Source organism: Heterocephalus glaber, unplaced genomic scaffold (assembly GCF_053883595.1).
Source record: "Heterocephalus glaber isolate CG9 unplaced genomic scaffold, H.glaber_assembly_v1.0 deba00001538, whole genome shotgun sequence".
Lineage (NCBI taxonomy): Eukaryota > Metazoa > Chordata > Mammalia > Rodentia > Bathyergidae > Heterocephalus > Heterocephalus glaber.
The window spans coordinates 18,517,680-18,544,572 of NW_028258333.1; the positions used below are offsets into that span (position 1 = coordinate 18,517,680).

Below are 26,893 nucleotides of genomic sequence, written 5' to 3' on the forward strand. Positions count from 1 at the left end.
ACTTCTTTCAACGTCAACTTCTTGCTTACCTTCCAGATCTCTTATACTCTTTTTTGTAGGACCTTTCCAGAGATGGTGATCTTCGGTTGTCCCGGTGCCTGTGTCTCTCCCGTTCTCGCTCTCTTAAAGGAATTAATACACAGAGCTGTTTTCAGAAGAAAGACTCAAAAACACCATCTCTTCACTGAATTTTATCTCCTAAATACATAGACCATAACTGAGAATTCTTCAGGCACTATTTACTAGGGGAAATTTTTATTCCTTCTTAATTTATTAGAGGATAAAAGAGCTTTTCTCCTTACAAAAGTTAAATAGCTTGGATAGTTTTTGCTGTTTTCTTTAGAGAAAGAAGTTATATTTGATGCTAAGCAATAAAGGAAATTCTATCACAACCTCCTCTCAAGACCTTCCAATCAGGCAATCTTTGATTACTCAACCTACAGCAAATACTTTAAAGGTCTCTTCTGCTTATTGATTTCTAGAAAAGCCTATTCATCCATCAAATAAATGCAGATTCAAGCCTTTGTAGTATTAAAAATCAGGACAAGGCTCTATAATGCAGGAGATACTTATGCATTACAGGCCAAGATTGCAGTTTTAGCTGTCACCAAATTGCAATCCAACCAGATTAAGTCACCTGAGCGCTTTTTTCATCTGGAAAAAACTCTTGACTGGACATGCTAGGTTTACCCAGGGTAAAGCAGAATGAGGGAATTTTAAAACCATCCAATGTAAAACTGGAATATAATAATAATAATAATAATAGCTTCTGAGTTCATTTAATACTATAATGAAGATCTGAAACATAAAGGTGAACACAAGTGTGTTTGAATCAGAGCTATAAATCTAAGGGAAGTAACAAGATAATGTTAGAATTAGAGAAAAATGCTATACACGTTGAGTATCACTTATGCAAATGCTGGGACCAAATTTCAGAGTTTTTTGGATTTTGAAACAGTTGCATAATGCATATCCCTGATCTGAAAATCTGAAATGTTCAAAAATCTGAAGCTATTTATGCATCGTATAGGCACTCAAAACTTTTAGAGAGTATTTTGGATTTGGATTTTGAGGTTATGGATGAGCAAAAAGACAATATGTCTAAGCTCAAAATTATCCCCCAACTAGCAAGCCATAGTGACACACACCTACAATCTTAGCACTCAGAAGGCTGAGGCAGGAGGACCAGAAGTTTCAGGCCAGCTTGGACTACATGAGTTCAAAACCAACCTGGGCTACATAGTAAGATCCTGTCTCAAAAATAAACAAACAAAAAAAACTTATATCCAAAGAAATGTCAATGCATTGAAATCAAAACTTACAAAACTAATAGAGATTAGTAACTGCTTAGAAATTAAGACAAAAATTACTTTTTCACTGAAAGATTCCTATTCTCAAAAAGCCCCATGATGAATGTAACTATTACGTGCTGTAAACCTGCACTAACAAAAACATTTTTTAACTCTACCTATCTTTTAATAATCAAACTGTATTCTAAATTAGGCCTCATGCATCCACTGATTTATGATGAACAAAAAGACTGTTCTGTATGATTCAGTTCTATGATCCTCCATAATGACCAAGGAGAGCCATGTTATACTTTCGTAGATGGATACTAATTCACTGCCTTAATACAATACTTACTAGAGAATATTATAAAAGGAAATATTTGAGGGCCAGGGATTTAGCTCAGTGGTTCCACCGCCTGCCTCGCAAGCGCAAGGACCCGAGTTCAATTCCTGGTACAAAAAAAATGGCTGGGAAGATGAGATAGCTCAGTGGTAGAGCACACACCTAGCTACACAGGCCTTGCAGTCACCAAAATAATAACAGCAACACTTTCAACCATAAATGCTACTACCTAAGAGTGGGTAGGAATGGAAAAGATTAATTTGGATGCATATCACATGACTAACACCAGGAATCCAATTTAAAGCCAGAAAAACTATCTTGTTACTTTCCTCACGTTTCTTCCTTGTTTGCAAACATTAAGATAGTCCCCAGGTCCATTGTGCTAGCTCTCCAATGGTTACACGGTGACAATCAGCAGGACAGCCATGGAAAACACCATGTGGTAGCATCCCTCGGCTGGGCAAAGCCCACACACACGCCTTACTAAGCTGCAGAACCGTGTGCTCAGTGGGCTGCACCTGCCGCCCGCTCTTCCCATTCCCTAGAGTACTAGTCTTTCATGGCAGCAAATACATATCCACCTCTTCACAAGCCTTTTCTAGAAATAGTTTCCCCTAACACAATATTTGGAAGAGGAGAAAAAAAAGGAAGGTGGAATTTGTAAAAAGACAGATTTGCTTTCACCAAGAAGCAAGGGGAGAAGGAATGGAGGACAGAATATAGAATTTGCATAAGCTTCACACAATCTAATGAACAAACCTATGAAGTTACAGTTTTTCCTAATACACTTTTAGAAGTCACACTGGGACTTCACATGCCCCGTGTCTGCTTCAAAGAAACACTCCCTGATAGAGGACTGTCTACCTCGTACCCCAAATGGAGCCAATTATAATACAGCTGGGTCACCAGGCAGCTCCAGGGCAGATGTCCTAAGCATATTTATTATAAAACAATTCCAATACAATTAAATGCCATTGAGAAAAACAGATCCTTCACAGTGCAGGAGTGTGGTTCAGGATAACAGACTGTGGCACTCAATCACACTTATTGGTAAATCCTCAGTTTTCAAGCACATCTGAGTTTCTTCGAACAAACACAGAACTCCAAGTTTAAGCCTGGCTGGAAGAATTACATTTACACCACAGCCCTGACAATGCCTCTAACTACAGTATCTCAAAATGAAGAGAGGAACATACTATCTATTTAGAATGTCTACAGCAAAATGTTTTCCCAGAGGCATGAATTAACAATCACTTTAATGCCTAAAGGAAACTATTTACAAACACTTTCAGGTTTAGATTTTCATCAGAACACTGTAAAATAAACTGTCACAGGCCTCTGCCAACTAGTCCATCACAGAATACTAAGAACAAAACTGACCAGCAACAACACCCCATGCTAAAAGATTTTTACAAGTCTACCAATTCTCACTCGGCCTTGGCCCATCAGAAATGAGTGATTTCACAAAAAAACAGGTTCCCTGCTTCCTTCCACCAGGCAAAGGTGTTTCCCTTCCAACCCTGCAGAGGACCAGTCGCTTTCCTCAGGGCAGAGAATGACCACTACCACTTACTGTAGTGGCAAAACCTCCTGTCAGAAGTAAATCAATAGGGCCTGGCGTAAGTGTGGAAACCAAGATGTGAACAGATGCCCAGAATTGGCTGTGGAGCCACGACAGGAGCCGAGACCAGCTCCCCGCTGGGGAGCACAGCACATGTAGCACGATCTCCCCAAAGACGGTGAAGGTCGACACACCTCGGGGACAGGAAGTGCTGCTACTAGATTGGCAACTGGGGGCCTCAAATCTTCAGGGACATAAAGGTCACTAGCAGCATAAATACGCTATAGTGAATTAAGCATCTTTTTATTTTTCCATATAAGCCAAAGGTTCTTACCTTTGTTGAGGTTACAAACTCACACCCACTTCTTTGAAAATCTGTCACAAGCTTCTCATAGAAACACGAGTTTCTCATAGAAACTGTAAAACTTTGAGAGTGACTTCAGAGTATTTCTAGAAGCCCACCTAAAGCCCCAGTTTTAAAAATGACCACTCGAAACTTTCTCTTGTATTTACAGTAATTTGGTTTTTTTTAAAAAAAATATATATATATAACTCTAGAATGGGGCTGTATTTTTCCAATACAACTTTCCTCAGTATGAGTACATTTCAATGCAACAAAATCCGTCTAAAAACTGTAACTATTGAAAACTATAACTTTGATAACATGTAACTAATCATAACTTCATTTTACAAAGAAACTAAGCAAAAAGGCAACAATGTATATAAACTTCCATATCCCCTAAAAATCAGAAAGCAAGCTCTGCCTTGTGAACTAGTAGTTTGTTGACTGACAACACATGCATGTCATCAATTCCAAATAACTCAAATGCTGTACCCTGGTATGACGGACTGCACTGAACCTAATGAAATCCCTGATAACACAAAAACAATACAAGACCTTTTATGTCAGGGGATCATCATTAAAATGTCAATGTAGGGCCAGGGATCTAGCTCAGTGGTTCCACCACCTGCCTCACAAGTGCAAGGTCCCGAGTTCAATCCCCAGTACCAAAAAAAAAAGTCAATTGTATTATGCAGAGTAAAAGGTTTACATAATTGAAAATACACAGGTAATTCTGGAAGTGTTTTTTCCTGATATCAACTTATTTACATGTCAGTTGTGCCTTTCTCCTGAAAACTGGGACCAAAATGTATCTCTTTCCTTTCACAAAGAGAAATACACAAGCTTTTTCATTTGGCGTGCAGGACAGTGGAAATGGACCGTGCTGGGGACTCGGGCCTGTGGTTTTACCTGCTGCGCTCATAGCTGTGGTGGCGGGATGGCGTCCTCCCTCTGTCATAATCCGACCGGTAGCGGCTGTCTGGTCTCCTCCTGTCGGGGCTGCGGCCTCGCTCTCGCCGATCCAAGGACCGGTGCCTCTCGCCTCGCCCGTGACTATGATCTCTATGATCTCGGTGTCTGTGATCATCATAGTGCTTGAGCCTTTCTGGGGACCTCCGCTCGCTGGGAGCCTTTGGCAGTGGGTATGGAGGGAGATGCCTAAAATGCGGGCTACTGCTGTTATTAGCGCTGGGAGGGAAAGAACTGGGATTGTTCTGGAAACTATTGAAATTGGGAGGTGGGAAATTGTGGTGAGAGTACCCCAGGGGATACTGGTAATTAACCTGCTGCGGCATGACCGGAGGGGGCGGGGGATGCGGCACAGAAGGAGGGGGCATCAGGAAGGGAAGAGTGCCTTGTCCAGGAGGCGCCCCAGGGACAGGTGGGTTATTGGGACCAGGCATGGGAGGGGGCATGGGTGGGAAGCAGGGGGGCACGGGGAACGGGTGCCTCATCTGGTGGCTGGGGAAAGGGGGTCTGATCGGGCAGGGGGGCAGAGGGCCTTGTGCCGATGGAGGCATGGGAGGAGGGAAGGGTACAAAGTCTGGTCGTGGAGGCAGAAAATTGGGCGCTGGAGAGTTTGGGAAGGTGGTGGAAGGCGCACTTGGAGGTTCATATTGGAATTGCACAGGAGGCTGCTGAGGGTGAAGCAGTCGAAGATTTTGGGGTCTGAAGGCTGGTGCTGAGGGTCTGGCTCCATGTCCTCCTCGCCCTCGGGGACACCCTCGTCCTGGGTGGAAGGACATTCTGTGACTTTGGCAGAGGAAAGAAAAAGAGAAACATTTAAAACAACAAAACAAACCTCACCGTGTAAACAGGGTTTTCTAAATGCCAGCCCATCTAACAGACCGCTTAGGCCACTGAACATCCCACCCATCTAACATTGAGTTCTCTCTAACACTTCATGATCAATAAAGGCCTCTTCCCCTGTCTCGCCCAACCTCCTGCCATGGTCAATCCCAGGACCTCATTTGCTATCAGGTCTTTGTTCGGATTCTTCTCTGATTATCACCTCGCCATACTGCCCCATCCACATACTTGTTTTCTACATCTGCACCAGCATCGTCCTGTCTCCACCTGCCTCCCCCCTCAGCAGACTCCATGGCCCAGCACCCTAATGACTTGCTTTTCAAGTAACATACACTGCTCTGCCCCACTCTGCCTCAGTCACAAAAACCTGGCACTGCCCAGCCTTAGGATGATCCAACAATTCATTTCCTATGGCCAACCAGAAAGTATACTACCAAAAAATACCCAACTGGGCAGACTGGTGCCCATATAAATTCAGTCACAGGTTCTGCCACGGGATCCCAGCATACTTCAGCAGCCAGTTTACATCACCACCACAACCCTCTAAGGGCAGCTTTCCTGACATCCTGAACCCTCTTCAGTCAACAATGACCTTGTTTCCTACCAAATGGAAACACTAAAACATCCGAAGGGAACTAACTCAACTTGTTCTACCAAATCTTACAAACCTATCTGCATCCACTGTCCTCTCCCACTTCCTTCTCTCAGCAAAGGCTACCTTCCCACATGCTCTCTGGATCCCTTCCTCAAATATCTCCTTGGGATTAGCACCCTCTCTCTGTCACATTCCACCTCCTCACACCTTGAAACACTCATTTCAAAATGCTCAGGTCTAGTCCAACATAAAATACTTTGCTTGGCCTCTGGCTCTCCCTCCATTTTGCATTTTCTTTCTCCTCTTCATGGCCCAACAATCTGCAACAGTTGCTATTAACTAACTGTTATATTCCTCCAAAATCCTTATGCTGAAGCCCAGTGTGATGCTATATGGAGGTGGGACCTCTGGGAAGTAACGAGGGCGACAGTAAGTCAGAAGGTGCTCTCATGATGGAAGCAGCGCCCTTATGAAAAGAGGAAGAAACGGGATAGCTCTTGGGCAGGTGAGGATATAGGAAGAAGGCAGCCACCTCCAAGCCAAGAAGAAGGCTCTTCCCATGGAGAGAACCCAACCCTGCTGGTACCCTGACCTCAGAATTCAAACCCCCAAGAACTGTGAGAAATAAAATGTTAGCTGTTTACGCCACCCAATCTATGACACTGTGTTATGGCAGCCCAAGCTAAGACAAAAGTGTACAGTTATTCCTCAGTACTCAAGGGAGATCGGTGCCAGTACCTCATCCCCATAGGTACCAATACTCCAGGATGCTCAGTAGAAAGGCATATAAAATGGCACAGTATTTGCAGAAAACCTATGTTCATCTTCCCGTATACTTAAATCACGGGCTGAGGGTATATCTCAGTGACACAGCATGTACTTAGCTTGTATAAGGTCCTAGGATTGAATTCTCAGCACCAAAAAGAGAAAAAAAAAGAAAGAAAGAAGAGAAAAAAACCTCTAGATTACTTACAATACCTAAAAAGAATGTAAATGCTACAGAAGTAGTTGTTGTACTATACTGACAGGGAAAAATATCAAAAGAAAAAACAATACATGTTCCATACCAACACTACACAAAGTACAAACAGGATGCAGTGGTCACACAACAAGTACTATACTGGGCATAGTAGTAACGATCTGCTAAGTACAGTACTATCCAGCACATGTGCTACCCGTTGGTTCATTCACATGGACACACCACAAGGCTCAGTGTACTAAAAATTCAAGCTTTACATTTAGGAACTTTCCGGTACTTTTTTCTTCCCAAATATTCTCAATCTGCAGTTGGTTGAGCTGTAGATGCAGACCACTCAGATATAGAGGGCTGACCATATACACTTCCAGGATACTAATCTGCCACCGCTTCGGCGAGTGAAATCCCCAGCACGCGCCTTGCCTTGAGAAACAATGGCCATTTTCAATCCTCCTATTTGATTCTTGTGCAGTATTCGGTCCAGCTGTCCAGCTCCTCATGGTTATTTTCCTCGGCTTCCTGACACAACACCCCTGCTGCGTGCTCCCTAATCTCTGGCTTCTCCTCCTGGAAGCTGCTGTGCCAGCTGCTCCTCTGCGTGGACCGCCAACCATTTGGTATTCTTCAGGGGTCCAGCCTGGGTGCTCTGCTCACTCTCTCCAGGGTGACCCCACCCACTTGCATTGCTTCAGCCACCTCTCATCTCTGGGAATCCACACCTCCCAAAGTGAAGTGTTTATCCACCAGCTTCTGAGTCTAAACCCACCGCGCCAGCTACCAACTTGACCTCTCTCCTTCAGCATCTCATGGACGCTGCCAAATTCAACTAAACATGTTAATGACCCTCTCCTCTAAGACAACAACACTCAACCGTTTCTCAGCATTTATTGTACCTTAAGACATATACCAGAGAATCATATGACCACTTTTCCTCCCTAGCTCCATGTAACGAAAAATTTATTTTAAAATTCGTATCATTTATAGAACTACATAACTTAATAAAAAATATTTTTAAAAATAAAATTCTTACTATTTTTACTTCTAAATCCTTCAAATTCATCCACTTCTCCCCATGTCTTTGTTTGTTTGTTTGTTTGTTTTCTGATACCAGGGATCAAACTCAGGACCTTACGCTTTCAAGGCTGGCATGGTGCCACTGAGCTACATCCCCGGCCCTTCTCCCATGTCTTGCCTGGCTACTAAAATAGTATCCCCGCTGGCCTTCTGACAGCTCCCATCACCGCCTCAGGCCCTCACTCCCTTCTCTCACAACACTCTGTTGTGATCCTACAACACAGCAATATGTATTTCTCTGGCAAATCCTACAATAATTACAACCCACCAAGTAACTTCACAATTCAACCTTCAATGCCTCCCTGCACATCAGAGCTGCAAGGTTCATCCAGGGAGGGATCTGGCATTGCTCTATTCACTGCTGTGGTCTGGGTTCCAGCCCTGGACAAGAACCTTCACTGTGTTGTGCCCACTGTTGAAAGAATGAACACAATTCCCTCTTCGCATGCACCTAAATCACTCCCACCCTCTATGCCCCAGCACATGCCTTGCTTCTTCTCTGTTCTCTCAGATCACATCCATTCCTATCACTCACCACGTATTGCCTTGCATCATGATGTACTGTTTGGCTATGTCACATCTTCCATAGAGAATATACATTCTAAAGGACAGAAAGAATAAAATAGACATGAAAAAGTTTCCAGCCTGCCAGTGCTATTAAGTATTTCTGCAATTATCTTAACACTGATTTTGCATTCTCCAATGTACTTAGCCTACTAACAAAATTAACTGCATTAAACAATTAATTACCAGCATTAAACTGAAAATTTAGTTTCCAACTAAATTTGAAGATGTCTTTATTGCATGTCTCTGACTCAAAATTATCAGTAGCTAAAAAGACCAAAAACATTGGCATAAGCGATCTCTAATATGCTACAAGACTGGGGAAGAAACCATTACATCTCTTCCACACATGTAAGTTTCCCTTCTTTGCAAAATAAGGCAGGCAGGGATCAAACACAAACACCACAGGGAGACCAGCATTCAAATTTAAATATAACTATAATCTTGTTAACAGGACATTTATGATGCTTTATTTTCACTTTTAGCTTTTCCCATAGAACATACAAACAGAACAGAAAGGACTTTCTAGCCAGGTGTGGTGGCACATTCTACAGTCCCAGCACAGGCTCAGGCAGGAGGGTTGCTGAAAGTTGGAGACCAGCCTGAGCTATATAGTGAGTTCAAATCCAGCCTGAACTACACAAATTGAACTATACTTTGAGACTCTGTCTCAAAAAACCAAAAATAAATAAATAACATTCTAAATACTTGAACTTCTCCAGAAAAACCAAGTAAATATTAAGCCCAAAAATGCTAATTCAGAAATGCCTTTCTAAAGCCTTTCTAACTAAAAGTTTATCAATAGGCTTAAAATAGACTTTCAAGTGGTTCACAAAAATAATTGCAGATTACTGAGCTGTATCAGTGATTGTGCTTAATATATGAAGGTAGGAAATAATATGATTATATGATTAGTAGTCATTTGTTCCCATCCCCTCAGGATAAATCTGGGGCTTAGACAGCTGATGGTACCATCACGGGCTACTCACCCAGAGAATCAAGTTCAAACTCTGTGTCTAACACTGAAGACCCTGCAGAATGTAAACCCAATGTCTCCCTCCAGGATTACCCTCTGTTACCCTTCCCACAAAGCCTTTGCGACTCCAGACTCTCCCAGATGATTAATACGCCAACTACCATCACTCAGCTTGCTCTCTGCTCCCAGCCTCTCCAATCTCCTGCCCTATGAATTTGTCCAGAGAATTTCTATCCATCCACCTCCTCTGTGAAGCCTTGCCTGGCTCCCTCTGGGAAATGAACCCATCCCCTCTAGACTTCCATCGTTCTTGGTCCGCACTTTTTCTCTTACAGCACTTACCAGAGACTGCCTCATACTGTAGTCACATGTGTTCATGTTGGACTTCTCTACTAGATCAGCTCCTTAATGACACAGGTTGATTCACAGTCGTTCTGTATCCTTTACAGCTCCTGCTGGAGCTTCCTGTACACAGTAGGTGATCAATAAATTTTACTGTCTCACCAATAGTATATGCTTCTTTGTCACAAGTGTACATTTCCCTTCCACTTATATCAAGAGATTTGCATTATCAAAACCATGGGGAGAGGGGACAACCCTGCAAAGCAGATCTTTCCATTGATTCATCAACATTTAACGAACCTATACATCTGAGGCACTGTCCCAGGCCCTGTGGACTCAAAGATGAGTAAGACACACAGCCTTCAGGACTCACAGAACGCAGAACCCAAATTCAAGTGTTTTTTAAAAGTAAAATATACCAGCCAAGTATGGTGATGCATGCCTGTAATCTCTGTACTGTGGGAGGCTGAGGGAGGAAGATAACGAGTTTGAGCCCAACCTGAGCAACTTAAGTCAGATCCTGTCTCAAAATAGAAAATAAATTTTAAAACCTGGATGTAAATCACTGTGAAGGCCCTAAGTTCAAACTCCAGGGAAAAAAATCCCCAACAACAGAAAAGAAAAAAAAGAAAATAATAATAATATAATGCAATTAAGTATAAGAAAGGAGGCATGGTACAGGATCTAGAGGACCACAGGGCTGCATGATGGAGTTAGAAGTGGACAACAGTCAGGTTCACTAACACTCCTATGCAGCAAGTAACAAGTTAACATTCACTATCAGAGCCTCCTGGATGTGTCTACAGTCAAAACACCTATTGGTCTACAAAAGGCATAGGCAGGTTGTGTTGTGAATGCAAATTTTAACTCAAAACTCAAGGAATTCGCTGCAACTGTAAAAGTAATTGTTTTGGCGCCTGCTTGCTCCTAGCTAGCTCTTCGGAAGCAAGTACAGTGAGGGAGCTCTAACAGTTAACGCCTCCAGGAACGTGTGTCAATGCAGAAGAGTTGCAAAGTGTGACTACAGTTTGCAAAGTGTGACTACAGTTTTACTGAAAACCCCCTTTCCCCGGGAGAATCTGCAGCCCAGTTCGGGTCAACAGGCCGATCCGCGATTGTTCCCCAGTTCGCATCTTCCCGCCAGATGGAGGGCCCCACGAGGCAAGTGCTGGGCTCTGGGTCTCGCCCCCCCCCCCCGCGGCCTCCTGGGTGGCCCCGCCTGGACCACAGCGTGTGCTCCACGAATGAATGAAAGGCATCCTTTCTCACTTCTGTTTACCTCTGGGATCTGGGCCTAGGGTCGCTCTCTCGCCTCCAGCTGCAGATCTGAGAGGGGCTGTCGGACACCAACCCTCAGGCATCCTCCCCCCAGCAGCGGACTCCACCCCCTTTAAATCCGGACCCTCAGAAACACTCCTCCTGCCAACACCCACAAGGTACCCCATTTACCTACAAAGAGCCTCCAAGTAGCTGGCAAAGAGAAGTGAGGCTAACACTGCAGCCGCCAAGACGGTAGCTCCGCCAGTGCCTCCGGAACAGGAAGCCAAGGGAATTAAAAACCCGACCATAGAAATCTGTGGCCCAAGTAGGGGAAACGCCTCAGCTCACCGCAGCGCCTTGTACGCGGTGATTGGCGCGTCAATAAGAGCGACGGACGTCCCGACTAATCGTCCCCTTCAAACGCTATAGTGCCCGCCCCCAGCTACTAGTCCTCCAATCCGGAAGCGCAACCGGGTGAGCGGGCGTTTTCTCCGGAGGTGGCGGTGGGGCGGCAGCTGCAGCCTTCTCGGGTGGTCGGCGGGCGCCTCGGCCTCCAGGCATGAGTGTCTCCGCGGAACCCCGCGCCTTCCTGCGGCGCTACCCCGAGCTCCCGGTGTGGGTGGTGGAGGATCATCAGGAGGTGAGCGGGTGGCTGCCCTGCCTGGCGCGTCGGGAGTGGCAGCCGGGCGGTTCGACTGCCTAGTCCGGGGTCCCCAGCCTCTTACCCCAGCCCTGCTGTTTCCGTGGGAGGCTGACGCCGAGAACTCGAGCTCGGATCCACGGCACGGGGACAGTACGCGTACTTTCTTGTGTGTGCAGTCTACCTGTGTCTTTAATCACGGTGCCACCCACGGTGAGGCACTCCTGTAATCCGAGCGCACCAGAAGCCCAGATAGGAGGGTGGTCCCGAGTTCGAGACCAGCTTGGAATACACAGTGAAAAAGAAAAGAAAAAAGAAAAACAAAAGCGGAGCCCAGTAGTTATTAACAATACAAAACGTTCCCATTTCATGACTGTGCTGCTATATAGTAGTAAAATTGATCCCTTAAGCTAGATTTCTGGAAGCCATCTGTCTGTCTCGTAGATAGATCTGAGGAATTGGGTTAAAAGTAGCATTAATTGACCGTGGAAGTTCTCTGGATATAAAAAACGATCGGGGCTAGGAATGCACCTCAGTGGTGAACCCCTTCCTTGCCTTGCATGCTTGAGGCCTCGATCTGCAGCACCATGTAAAATGTATTTTTAGAAAGAGGAAGAGAGATTTACTGATGGAGAAAGTTAAGAGAAATGAAAGGGTTGAGCTTCTCGGGACCTAGACATGGTGACTGTGGGCATGAGAGAAGACCAGAGAAAACTTACAAACTGCCTAGCCCAGCGCTGCCACACTGAAGGTACTGAGAAGACCCCAAGACCTAGGGTCCCAACGCGTACAGTTAGTGCTGGAATGGGCATTAACTAGCAGTTTGTTCTTGGGCCCTAGTCCTGACCTACTTTCCCTCATTAACTGATGGATTTGAGATAGGGGCGGGAAGGCAGCTGGAGATGCCAGTTGGAAGTTGTGAGGAAAAAATCAGGTTCAATTAAACTATCTACAATAAACCAATTTTATATTCTTGCCACTTTTAACAACTTGGTGTGGGTAAAATTATGTGCAGTTATGTTTGTGTCTGCACTTGAGCGTGCTCGTGATTTTAGTTCCAATTCTCAATGTGCCCATGTGTGTCTTACAGGTTCTGCCTTTCATATATCGGGCCATAGGATCAAAGCATCTTCCTGCCAGTAATATAAGTTTTTTACACTTCGACTCCCATCCAGACCTCCTTATTCCTGTGAATATGCCAGCAGACACTGTGTTTGATAAGGACACACTGTTTGGGTAATGTGATTTTTGTTAATAAATCTTTTATATGCTTAAAATACAGTTTGGAGTGTATGATAAATAATAAAGGGTAATAGAATTTGCTAAACCCATAGGTTTGGTTTTTATTTGCCTTTTTTATATTACTTAGAACAAGTTACTACAAATGTTTTCTTAAAGAGCTAGATAGTAAATATTTTAGGTTTGCTGCCCATATGTTCTCTGTAACAACTTACTTCTGCCTTTGCAGTGTGAAAGCCAGTACATGCTGTGTAAACAAATGGCAAGAATTCTGTTCTCATAAAACTTTATTTTGAAAAACAACCCAGCCAGTGTTTGCTGAGCTCTAATTTAGAGTACAGAACTTTACAAGTTGAAAAGACTTTGCTAGTGATCTGCTGCTGCTTTTTTTTTTATTAGTCCTTCGTAATGAAAAATAGCAATGACTACTTACAGATTTTGTGCTCTTGTATTGATTAATCTTAGGATATCAACTCACCACTGCTGTTGAACCATCAGGACAAATGTCAATACAACGAAAAAGAGAAATAATACTTTAGTATTTTTAAGAAAATCATTTTAACCTAGTTTTCATCCTGAAAAGTTCTTGGGAACCTCCCAAGGCACCACATTCTGGGACCGGCTGGCTTAAAATTCGTGGATGAGATGACATTTGAGAAAAAACACTTGTTTTAATGTTTCTTCTCTATTTGTTTTTCAGAGAATTAAGTATTGAAAATTGGATTATGCCTGCAGTTTATGCTGGCCACTTTTCCCATGTAATGTGGCTTCATCCCCCATGGGCGCAGCAAATCAGAGAGGGAAAGCACCATTTTTTAGTAGGCAAAGATACGTCTACCACAACAATCAGGTAATGTCCTCATATTTATAAGCATGAAAGGATTTGAATGCTTCTGTCTTACTTTGGGTTCCTAAAATAACTTCCTAATATTCTCTACACACAAGTAGGGTCAGATTCAGCCTTAGCTCCACCAAAAAGAGTTCTTGACATGCCAAAAACAGGTTTTCAAACCTCTTGATCTCCTGTGTGTACCATTTATATTTTATAGCTGGTGAAATTGATTTTTTAATATAATGATCTTCATCCTCTGAGATTGAAATGCATTGATGATAGCTTAAGTCATTGAAGTACATTATAGATTTGTATATTTAATGATACATTTTTCTGTTTCCTTCCAATGTCACTAATGTGTTAAGCTTAACAATTAGGAATGAGGAAGCAAATATTATGTCACTTGGGTGTTTTTTAATAAATCTAATGGATAAATAAATAGATTGTAGGTTTTTTATTAATATGATTAGTTTTGGGTAATTAGTCTGAATTAAATTACAGCACCTCTGACTTGAGTTACACGTTCCTGTTTTGTTGCATAAGCTATTTAATCAGTGTTCTCTATGTATTGTATATGTGATACTGTAATAGCTTTTAAAATATCAGTATGTTTTTCACTTTCTAAATTTTCTTGCAATGGGATGGATAGTTTAAGCATTATAATCACAACTTTCTAGAACTGAAGAATGGTGGGATGAAATGGTAATATATTAAAAATGAAATAGTCTTTCTTACTGAAAATGATACTTTTTGTTTCCACTGTAGCATAAATTTTTCTTACCATTTGCACAGATAACTGTTGTGATATATGAAAATAGAATTTATTATGTAATTTGAAAGAAAAATTAAGACTCAACATATAATAAATATTGTTCATAGTACTGGTCTGTGTGGAAGAGTAGATTTTATAAGTGAGTGGGCCTAATTTAAAATGCAGAATCAAATAATTTTGCTTGACTTGACACAGTATTTGAAACTCTGTGTGACAAAAATATTTGGAGTATTTTGATTATCTCATGATTTTAGTTAATCCTGCAAGTAAAAATTTATGTAATCAACAATAGTCCATATATGCAGTCTGAGATTATGTGTGTATAAACAGGCTCAAAGTAAAATTTCCATTATTAAAAAGAAGATCAATTTAGGGCCAGGGATTTAGCTCAGTGGTTCTGCCTCCTGCCTCACAAGCTCAAGGTCCCAAGTTTGATCCCCAGTACCAAAAAGAAAAAACAAAAAAGAAAATCAGTTTGGGTTAGGGATAAACCCTCTTAGGATGGTATAGTTTTGTTTTTATTGGGTTTTTTTGGTACCAGAAAGCGAACTCAGGACCTTGTGCTTGCAAGATAGGCATGGTGCCACTGAGCTAAATCCCTGGCCCAGGATGGTACAGTTTTTAATAAGCTTGAACATCCATCTATTTTTCATACAACTGTATATGCTAGGTGTGGGCAGGTGGGATGTAAATACTGTCATTTTTGCTTGATGAGGGTATATCTCTGGAAAAAGTATACTAGACTATACTGTTGTAAGTGTTTACCAAGGCATAATATAGTTGAAATGTGGAGAACATGCCACTGTGCCTAGAATCAGAAATTCCCCTGGGCATGGTGGTGCACCCAGTCCTGGATACCCGGGAGGCTAAGGCAGAAGGATCACTTGAGGCAAAGAGTTGGGGGTCCAGTCAAGGAAAGGTGAGGAGGGAAAGGGAGAAAGAGACAATAAGAAAAAGAGACAGGTCTGCAACTGGTGGAATGCATGCTACAAGTGCATGGATAGTTTTAGGTTGCTTTTCATGTTGAACATATTATGGTTGTATAGAGTCTAACAAAGCTTTGAATGTCAGAGGGAGCTTTTTTGAAGACAATTTATTTTCAACTGTAGCTTTCCTCTTAAGTGATTTTGGATAAAGATTCAGCTGGTATGAGAGAAACTAAAGTAACACTGGCTTAAGCAAAGGGGTTTGTTTCTTTCTGTTGTTAGAGTTCACCACCACAGTCCAAGCCTACGTGGCAACTCCACAGTTTGGGGAACTCTACTTTCTTCCGTGTTTAGGTTCCACTGTCTCCAGAGTCCTAGTCTAAGCTAACTTGCCCCTTCCATGTTCGCCTGCCAGCCAGCAGAGTGGGAGAGCAAGGCTCCAGACACTTTTCTTCCATTCAGCGCCACTGGCCGGCATTTAGTCAAATGGCCATAGCTAAACTGAATTGTACTCTTCACTTTGGGCAGTGGTATGCCCAGCTGAGGATTTGGAGAATGATATTTCTATAAAAGAACAGAAAGAACAAATGCTAATGACAGTTCTCAGTTTTTGTCAAATATATCTCTTGTATCTGTACTGCTGCAGTGAAATGTCAGCTAATTTGTCCATTCTTCTTTAAAATGATTTTTTCTTCCAATCCAGGGTCACAAGTACAGATCATTACTTCCTAAGTGATGGTCTCTTTGTACCTGAAGACCAGCTAGAGAACCAAAAACCATTACAATTGGATGTAATTATGGTAAAGCCTCATGAACTTTGTGCCAATCAAGAAAATGCTGCAGTGTCTTCTGCAAAGAAGCCCAAGCTAGCATGGGAAGATTCGGCAAACACTGCCTTCGCCCACTGTGACTCTTATTCAGAAGGACTGGGAAAGGACACAGGAGCACAGAGCATGGGCCAAGCTTGCCAAGAGCCGTCGTGTTCATGCCCTTGTTCTTCTGAAGGTCAGCAGTGCCAGATGACAGCCTGCACTCAGGAGATTCTGGAAATTTTGAAGAAAGGCAATGCATTTATTTTAGATATTGACTTAGATTTTTTTTCTGTCAAGAACCCCTTCAAAGAAATGTTCACTCAGGTAGGCACTATTTTTAAAACATGGATCTTGAGAATTACATGGTACTTCTCTAGATTAGGGCATAGGAAACTTTTTGCAAATAACCAGATAGTAATTATTTTAGGTTTAGGAAGCTGCACTTTATCACATACTCTCCTTTTTTTTAATCTTTTAAAATTATATACAGTTTGAGCATTCCTGATTCCAAAATCAAAAATGCTCCAAAAGTCAGCATCTTTTGAGAATCATGATGAAATGCACTAGTTAAATCTATCCAGAATATTCCAAAATCCAAAAATCTCCAGAATCAAGCTGGGCACGTTAGCACACTATAATCTCAGCACTGTGGGAGGCTGAGGCAGGAAAATCACAAGTTTAAGCCCAGCCTGCGCCTGAGCAGCTTAAGCTACTTAACAATACCCTGTCTCAAAATTTTAAAAAAAGGCTGAGCGTGTAGCTTAGTAAAAAGGCTCTGAGTTCAATCCCCAGTACCACAAAAAAAAAAAGAAATCCAAAATCTGAAATACTTCTGGTCCCAAGCATTTTGGATAAAGGATGCTCAGTCTTCATTATACTTAAGAATTTAGTAGGTATGTTTTTAATATCATAAAGAAAGATAGTAGAGAATTCTGTTTGTTATGTCTATTATAAACTCTGTGATCTTGGGAAAGTTACTTAACCTTTTAACCTGCAGTTTTTCAGCTATAAACTAGGAATAATAATACGTGGCTGGTTGAAGAGATAGCTCAGTGGTAGGGTACTTGCCTAGCATGCACAAGGCCCTGGGTTCCATCCCTAACACTGCAAAACAGTCAGACCCAACTCATAGGATGGTAGGATTAGTAAAGCACTGAGAATAGTGCTAAACATTGTATTTAGTAAGTTTCACTTCTTAGATAGGACTTCTCCCTGGCGTTAGCCTTAAATAGGGTTATTTGGCCCAAGTGTATCCACCTACTAATGAAACTGTCTGGTTGTGCCAAACAAGGGGAAGCATTATCCTACAGAGTCTGGGTATGGCAGGCATCTTTCTTCCTTTGAGTGGAACTTCCTAAGAGAAGTTTTGTAGTTGCCAATCTGCTTCCAGTAATGTCTTTAAGTCTTAAGTAGGGTCTTCAAGTGGTGTCCATTTTCCTTCCACTGCTGGAAAAATGGCTGTACCCTGAAAACGTTTTTATCATCATCAAAGATGTGTACACCTCCTATAAACAGCTAAAATGTATTAAGATCCTAGAATATATCCATCTGTATGATGGGATGTTATTTTCATCTCATGACCAAGTAGCTACCTTGTCTTCCATAATGAATATTATACTTTATTCTCATGCCCAACCAGGTAAGAGTTGCCCTGAAGAAATTCTGTTTACAGCGGAAATCTATAATATACATTTTGCCTGATTCTCCAAAACAAACCATTGAATAATTACATAAGATGCACTCCTTCTGTCTACATGCAATCTGTCTTTCATGTAAAGCATATCACTGAAAAAAATTAACCTTAGATGTTTTGTTTTCCAGGAGGAATACAAAATCTTACAAGAGCTCTACCAATTTAAAAAGCCTGCTAGCAACCTAACTGAGGTATCAACCATTTGTTTCTTCTGGATTTTATGCATTTATTGTCTAGTAGTATCTTGTAACTTTTTAGCGTGATCTTAAAGGACTGTCCAAATTCTGTGTGTGTGCATTTGTTTATTGGTCAAGCCCATTAGTATATGAAAATGATGTATTAAGGATTTTCACTATATAGGATTTCATTTGTTTTTTGAAAGAATAATTGTATATTCTCAGCTTTTCAATGTATTTAAAGGAAGATTTGGTAGATACTGTTGATACTCGAATTCATCAGTTAGAAGACTTAGAAGCAGCTTTTGCTGATTTGTGTGATGGTGATGATGAAGAAACTGTACAGAGATGGGCTTCAAACCCTGGGTAAGGTCCCAAATCATTTTCTTTGTCTCCAGGTCTACTAATTGTCAGTCCTAAACAAATTCCTAAAATTGATAGGTAAATTGCTTTTTAAAAATGAAAATTTAGCCAGGTGTGGTGACACACACACTCTTGGAAGCTGAGGCAGGAGGGCTGCAAGTTAGAGCCCATCCTGGGCAGCTTAGCAACTTAGCAAGACATGTCTCAAAATAAAAATGGCTGGAGCTATAGCACAGTGTGAAGACCCTGGGTTCAATCCCTATTGCAACACAGGTTCACCAGTGGTAGTATTTATTGAGTGTTTTTAGTGTAGTCTGTATCTAAGGATTTCCCTTGCATTGTGTCATTGTTTTCCTTACTACGACCTATGGATACATTATTACTGTGTTCATTTTATAGATGAGGAAACCCAAGGCACAGAGTTTTAAGTAAGTTTCCCGAAGTCATATCGTAAGCGGACATGCTTTTAGTTGTTGTGCAAGAGCTGACCCTAAGCATATTACACTAGGTCTTACAGAGAATTAAAGATGAATATATGGGTAGTCCCTGTCCTAAATAGAATAAGAAAGAAAAACTAATCCATCAACAGAGAATTAAATTACTTGACAAGTAAATTCAATAGGAAAATTGGCTTCCTTTAAGAATAGCTCAATGAAGAAGTGATAAATGTTTGAGGTAATGGATATACATACCAATTACTCTGATGTGACTGTTGCTTAGTATTTACATGAGTAGAAGTACCACATTGTATCCTATAAATATGTACAATTATGTGTCAACTTAAAAAAAAAAAACAAATAGCCCAGCTACAAGTCGTGGAGTTTATTTTCAATCTGTTCATGACATGAGGGAGGAAGATTTGAAGGCCTGATTCTTCATCTAATCATTCATGTGGCCGATTCTCATATTTTAACATTATTTTGAAAATAATGAAAAGTCCTATGAAACCTGATATGAAAGAATAGTTACTTTTTCTCTAACATGTCTTGTAAACTAGGCCAGAAAACTAAAAACCATTAAACAAAATTTTTATCCTTATACACACAGGAAGACCAGACTGACTTATTGTACAATTAGTCACCCACACACTATAGTGAACAATTGCTTATAAAAAAATCTGTTGTAGGGCCAAGGATTTAGCTCAGTGGTTTCATCGCCTGCTGTGCAAGTGTAAGGACCGAGTTTGATCCCCTGTACCAAACAAGAAAAAAAAAAATCTGTTGTATTATAACATATAATAAGAGGTTAGGATCATAGTGTGTTTAGGTCAGAATATGAACAACTCCTTAGATTTGTCATGTGATGCTTATTAAAACTAATTCATCAGTGAGCTGGTCATGGTGCCACATGCCTTTAATCCCACCACTTGGGAGACTGGGGCAGGAATATAGCAAGTTTGAGCCTACCCTGGGGAAAGTAGCAAGACCCTGTCTCAAAGTTTAAAAATTAAAGGTGGAGGGGATGTAGTTCCCCCATACTGGGAAAAATAATAATAATAATAATAATAATAATTTATCAGCACTCTGGAAGAATACTGAAACTGGGATAGTAGTTGCTTCTGGCGAGATGAATCCTAAGAGATGAAGTATATGAGCAAGAAATACTTTCTTTTGCCATGGATGTGTATTACCTATTGAACATACTCACTGTAAATTTTACTTTAAAATAGTCAGACATTCCTGAAATGTAAGTATCACAAAACTTTCATTATTTTCATTAAGGAAAGCAGTGGTATGGAAAAATAATTCATAATAGTTTAATCACATCGGTAAACATTGATCAGACACTTTAACATCAGTTAATGATTTTTCTTTTCAGTATAGGGAGTTACTTCTAAAAATTATTGTTTTTTTGGTTTTGTGTTTGTTTTTGTATCGAGGATCAAACTCAGGGCCTCATGCATGCGAGACAGGCAGCGGCACCACTGAGCTAAATCCCTGGCCCTAAAAATTATTCTTTTTTTGAAATTATGATGGGAGAGGAAGATAGAAAAATAAATTACAAGATATGAGTCCTAGAAATATTGAAGACTACCCACTATTTTGTGACTTTACAAAGTCTGAAGCCAAGTTTAAAACTTAAACAATATCAAAAATAACCATAGATACCTTAAAATCTTGGATTTAGACCATTAAAGTGTCCCTTCCCCCGAAACTCAGTGACTGCTGAGCGTGCCTGGGTAGCACTTCAGCGCCCACAAGAAGCCCTGTTGGGAACGCAGAGGTTCAAGGAGACTAGTTGGAGTGGTGGGGAACAAGAGTAGCACAAGGAAACGTGGGGGGATGCAATGGAGAACATTTATCTCTTCATATTTTAAGGTGACATCAAGCACCTTTCCCTTTCCTTCCTAAATATACAAAGCACGTTGTCCAACGTAAGTGTACAGTGTAATGTATCATTTGCTACTGTAATTTTAGTTGAGGTAGTTGTGGTTTCTAATTGAGTGGGTTGGCTTTTTTCCAGAATGGAATCACTGGTTCCACTTGTACAGAGTTTGAAAAAACGTATGGAAGTGCCAGACTATGAAATGGTAAATATTTATATTAAAGTGTAAAACTAACCCTTTTTAAAGGCAGTTTTTTGAGTAGAACAGTTTGCTTTTTGTTAAGATAGTTCATTTTTGAAATGAAGTCTGTGTAAATAGGGAAGGGTGGAGGGGGTGAAGGGCGCACAGGTAACGAGGGAAAAATAAGAAGCAAGATACATCAGGTACAGGTACAAGCACCCAATGATAAATGTAAACGTATTGAATACCTAAAATGTACCAATAAAAGAATTTAAGGGGAAAAAAAAAGATAGTTTATTTTTATTTCTGTTCCTAAAGTCTAGATGAATTACTAAGAAAAGAAATAGGTGAAAAAATAGAACAATTTTTAGAAAGCAGAATACTGGAAAAGTTTTCTAGAAAAAACATGCTTTTCTCAATTCAATATACGATGCAACAGTGCTGTTACTCTGTTTTAATTTTGTCGACAGATCTCTCTTCACCAGAGAAGAGTAGGTGCAGAATCTCTAAAGCTGTTCATTTCTTAGTGATTTCAATTTATACTCCCTTTGTCCTTCTTTTTTTTCTTTCTTTGAAAACTTCTGATTACAGAAACCAAAAGAAAAAGATAGGAGAGCTGTGGCTACTACAGTTTGAGTATGTCAGCTCTGAATCCTGTGGCCAAAGACACTTATAATCATAATTTCTTCTGTTTTTACATTATAGTCTTCAAAGCTTTTTTTCTTTTTTCCATTTTACCCAGTACTTCAGATGAGAAAACGAACTTGAAAGTTCATTCTCAGATTTTATGCCAAGAACTGAGACCTTCAGCTGCTCTGCCTCTTAGTTTAATGCGGACTCTTTTACTTCAATAAGAGGTGTTTTACTCTTTTCTTTGGCTATGGGATCCATCAGACCTCCTTATTTGAGCTGATGTTTAAGTTATTAATGCTTAATTTAGAAAAGTAAAAATACCAGCAAAAGAATTTCTTGGTTAACCATGAAGTAATCCCAGACCCATTTTTGTTTGAGAATGTTAAGAATGAGAGTTAGAAGACGCATGGGGTTTGAAAATGCTTTCAGTTCATGTGATATTATCAAATATATCTTCAGGCAAGTGTGCTTTAATCATTGCATCTAGACATTTTTATTGTTAGGGGGTTCTGTGTAGTGTTTTTTCGGAGAAAGGGATGACAAGGGTTTAGTCACATAACCAAATATGATGTGCTTATGGCTGCATGATGAGAACACTTGGGTGGTTTGATTATTTTAGGGAAGGAACATGAAGACTCCATCATTACCGATTAAATCATTGGAGAATATCTAAAACCACCAATAAAATAGTGTGTTTTTCACACTTTGCTCTTATGTACTTTAGGCAGAATTATGACATATTTGAGCTCTAGTTTTCAAAACATTAAAGCTAATATTGCAAAATAGTAGTCAGTGAGCCTTATTTCTAGTTTTGGGGAATAATCTACTTTAATGCTAACCCTAGACCATTTACGTTTAAAACATACAGATACTAGTAATGTACAATTATACATAAAGGATACACAACAAAACTATGTTCAATAAGGCAGAAGGAAGACTCTCTTCTCAAAGCTCTGAATATAAGGTACATGCATTTGAAAAGCAAATAAAATAATATGATTAAAAAAAGGGGAGAATATTACAGTTGTATATCAACTTTTAAACTCTTAAGTGAAATATATAATTTACCAGAAATTTTGAGTTATCAAAAATGACTGAAAAGACAGGGAAACTAAGTGAACCCATAATCAAAAACTCATGAATTATTAGTGCTACAAAAGCAGGCCCAGATGAGTATGTAGCCAGTTCTACCAAAATTTCAGAGAGCAGATAACTTCTATGACTTAGAAACTGCTAAGGACAAAAACAATCTCTTCCCATTAAAAAATTAAAAGATTTGTCAGCAGGGCCATTACTGATTAAAGAATCTTTCACAACCACAAAGTCTTAGAATGTAATCTTTAATTGTCTTATTTTCAGGTTCACCAAGCTGGTCTAACCTGTGATTATTCAGAACTTCCTCACCATATCAGCACAGAACAAGAAATTGAGTATCTTATTCAGTCTGTGTATTATTTACTGAAAAAATTACCAAAACCTACTCTTGTGACAATTGCAAGGTAAGCATAGTAGGCTGAGTAACAAGACATCTTTGGTGGCAAAAGGAACTTGGTTAATGGAAGGATTTTGAGATGAGATTAACTGAGTGGGCCCAGTATTATCACAACAGCCCCAGTAAGAGGGAGACAGGAAGGTCAGAATCAGAGAGAGTACATGCGTGGAAGGTGCTACACTGCTGGGTTGGAAGATGGAAAATAAGGGCCACAAGCTGTGGATTGCTGGCGGCCGCTGGAAGCTAGGAAAGGCAGAAAACAGATTTCCCTATATTAAAATGCCACATCATACTCCCATCTTTAAGCGTCACTAAACGTAGCAGTCACAAATGCAGACAGATACCTATGTGTTACATTGACCAAATACCACAAACCACGCCACCATAATGACATGATTGTTCCAATTCCTGAACAAACTTTTAAGTCCAGTCCTTTCTCGATTCACAGAGTAATTGCACTTCTGGAAAATTTAGTTCATATTTAATCCATTTTTAAAAATACCTTTTGTTCATACGTAAAAGTGTTAAGCTGTAAGCTTGATAAATTAACCAGTTTCTTGCATTTGTGAATATTTCATGCACTTTGAAAGTATGCAGGACACAGGACAATGATTGATATTCAACTGTCCTGCATTTGCAAGCCTCCTAGCAGCCCAGCCCTCTTGTCCTGGTCACCTGACTGTCAACAGCATTCTTCTAAAAATTATGACAATCAGAAATATACCTACCCAGTTGGGGATGTACCTCAGTGTTAGAGCACTTGCCTAGCATGTGTGAGACCCTGACTTCAATCCGTACCACCACGATAAATGGAAGAGTTAAAGACATCGTATTACAGTGATACATGCATAGCCATGTTTATAGCAGCACAATTCATAACAGTTAAATCTTTGAAGCAGCCTATATGCCCATCAACAGATGAGTGGATAAAGAAAATGTGGTATTTATATACAGTAGAGTACTACTCTGCCATAAAGAAGGGTAAGTTGAGTCATTTCTAGGAAAATGGATGCACCTTGAAAATGTAATGTTACCTGACGTGAAAGCTTAAGTATCACTTGGTTTCTCTTATATGAGAAATCCAAAATCCAAATAAAGAGCTAAACATAGATAATAGGAAGTAGATCTTTTGCAAATGAGAAGGGCTCCAAGAGGTAGAGGGAAGGGAAGGGGATGAAAAAAGAATGAGAGTGTTATAACATGCACCAATTCCCCATGATGAATGTAATCATTATGTACTGCAAACGTGTACTAATAAAAAATAAAAATTGGGGAGAAGTGTACTTTGGGATTTCTAAACATCCTCTTGGAGAAAGCTCCCATCCAGAACCGTTCTGTTTTGTTCCATTTTGTTTTGTTTTGTTTTGTTTTTTAAAACAATGTCTCACAGTATAGTTCAGGCTGGCTTCAAACTCATGGAGATCTCCTGCCTCAGCCTCCAGAGTGCTAGGATTTCAGGCATGTTCCATCACACCCAGCAGGAACCATCTATAAGTGTTCTGTTTTGGTTTTGGTACCGGGGATCAAACTCGGGTCCTTGCGCATGCGAGGCAGGCGGCGGAACCATCTATAAGTGTTTAAAAGAAGTGAGAAATCATTTTGACAGCATTGAAATCTCATATTTGATAAGACTTATAAATTAATATTTTATATTTTTATATGTGACACTTTCAGGACATACACATTAGCCATGTGTATATGTCAGTATTTGATAACTTAACATGTTCTCTATCATTTACTTACTGTGATAAGTACATTTAAATTTTCACCTCAAGCCACAAAAGTAACCTGGTCACTAGAGAATGCAATGAGTTTGCTTGCAAATTATTTCTTTAAGTCAGAAATACTTGTTTGAAGAGCTAGGCTACTGTCTAATTCCAGTTCCTTCAAAAAGATTCCCATGCCACTCTTCTCAGCCCATGCACCAGTGATTTTCCTCGCCCCAGTCCAGACCCAGGTGACAATGATCACGTGAGTTCACATCTTCATCGAGCTGTGAGTGGCAGCAATATTTTAAGGGCCCGTTGCAAATCACGTTTTCCTAGTGAGATCTAGAAAGACTCCCAAGGTGCGGATTCTGCCCCACCCTACTCGGCTCCTTTCTCCTCCATGCAGCCTAGGAAACAATCCCGACAGCACATCCTGCATTTTATTTTTGACCAAGCCATGGATCCTTTATACTTGTCTAGATAACAAGTTGTTTTAGAAGTAGGACCCTTTTTATCAGTTGGAAAGCCCCCACTCTTGCATACAGCTGATAGAAGAAGAATAAAGATGCCTGGCCGCTAAGATCATAGGCTCCTTTGTTCTCAAATAACGTCTCCCTCTTGGGAAATGACTAGGACTGTAGCTGTTAAGCACAAACCACTGGGTTTCAGACCTGTTACCAGCACTTACTAGCTAAGTAACCTTGCACAAATGAATCTCTCTTTGGTTTAGATTTCTTTAAAGGCATGATAATTATACCTATTTTATAGAATTGGTGAGAAAATTCAAGAGCGTAAGTCATGTAAAGCACCTGACTTATAGGATAAACATTTAGTAGCTTTCAACTGTTATTCCAGAATTCAACTCACCTGCATTTCAGTTTCACATTGCAGTCAACCCATGCACACATTTCCTCTCTGTACAGTATGATTTTATCCTGTTTAATGTGTATTTTTCTTTTGCTTTCTCTTCCTTCTAGGTCAAGTCTAGATGATTACTGTCCTTCTGAACAAGTTGATCACATTCAAGAAAAGGTCCTTAAAGTGCTGCACTCCCTCTATGGAACCCTGAACACTCACCTGGTGTATTCAGAAGAGTCTGCCCCAGCTTGAACAAAACACTAGGCTACTGCATCTTGCTATAGTAACCAGGTTTACATTAACTTATTTGTAAATGAGTCTTCCAGAGAACATTTTTATACTAACTTGCAGTTGAAATCTTTAGGATATTTTGAATCTCCAAATACCATCAGTTGTTGAATGATGGTAATTTTGTTTTGCTTTGCATCAAGTCTACTAACTCCAGTGGGCAGTATTATTGCTTAACTGTCTTCCTTCTATTATTGTCTTTTTGTGAGGGTTTCTTACCCCTTTTCTCTGTAGGTCAGTTGGACTGTATGAGATTTGTTCATGTGTTTATTCATTCATCCAACTCCTGCATATTAAGCACTTATGTGTGCCAGACATTATTACCTGTGCTGGATGTATGGAGATAAATAGAATGAACAAAGCCCAGCCCTCCTCTGGGAGACCCATGAGAAACAAATTATGGTTTGTAAACAGTGTTAAAAAGGAAAGGATTAAAAAAAAAAAAAAAGGAAAGGATAACCACAAACATGTCTTAGGCATACTTAGTACTCAGGGTACCTGGCCTTATAGGAAGGTAACATTCTTAAAAGTTACTACCAAAAGAAAAACAAACCTTACCAGTCCATAAAAATACAAGAAATTTACCTTTTTTGAGACAAGGTCTCACTGTGTAGATCACTCCAGACTTGAACTCACTAGGTAGCCCAAGCTAGCCTTGAACTCAGGGCAATCCTCCTGCCTGTCCTTGGGGTGCTGAGATTATAGGCTTGAACCACCATGCCCAGCTTCCAGCAATGCTTTTTGTTTTTTTGGGTTTTTTGGTACTGGGGATCAACTTGGGTCCTTGCGCTTGCGTAGCAGGTGGCGAAACCACTGAGCTAA

General features: G+C 40.5%; 2 protein-coding genes across 5 annotated transcripts in view; one reads left to right on the forward strand and one right to left on the reverse strand.

Moving 5' to 3' along the window:
- Window positions 1–11,495, reverse strand: part of Drosha (drosha ribonuclease III) — a 125,859-nt gene extending 114,364 nt beyond the window's left edge. For 3 of the 4 annotated variants that reach the window (XM_004848667.3, XM_004848666.3, XM_004848665.3), the window contains exons 1-5: window positions 11,322–11,495; window positions 9,873–9,995; window positions 8,526–8,591; window positions 4,446–5,288; window positions 30–122 (exon numbers count right to left, since the gene is read on the reverse strand). In XM_004848667.3, the coding sequence (XP_004848724.1) occupies window positions 30–122; window positions 4,446–5,288; window positions 8,526–8,590 (1,001 nt within the window). In that variant the 5' untranslated portion in view covers window position 8,591; window positions 9,873–9,995; window positions 11,322–11,495. The remainder of the gene's footprint in view (window positions 1–29; window positions 123–4,445; window positions 5,289–8,525; window positions 8,592–9,872; window positions 9,996–11,321) is intronic. The other variant, XM_013073521.3, reaches the window with a different exon arrangement.
- A 110-nt stretch (window positions 11,496–11,605) lies between these two features.
- Window positions 11,606–26,635, forward strand: CUNH5orf22 (chromosome unknown C5orf22 homolog). The gene is made up of 9 exons (XM_004848664.3): window positions 11,606–11,772; window positions 12,863–13,008; window positions 13,712–13,861; window positions 16,245–16,677; window positions 18,175–18,237; window positions 18,467–18,588; window positions 21,049–21,115; window positions 23,084–23,223; window positions 25,903–26,635. Exons 1-9 carry the CDS (start codon window positions 11,692–11,694, stop codon window positions 26,033–26,035), a joined length of 1,335 nt encoding a protein of 444 aa, XP_004848721.2. The 5' UTR covers window positions 11,606–11,691; the 3' UTR covers window positions 26,036–26,635.
- The last annotated feature ends 258 nt before the right edge of the window (window positions 26,636–26,893 follow it).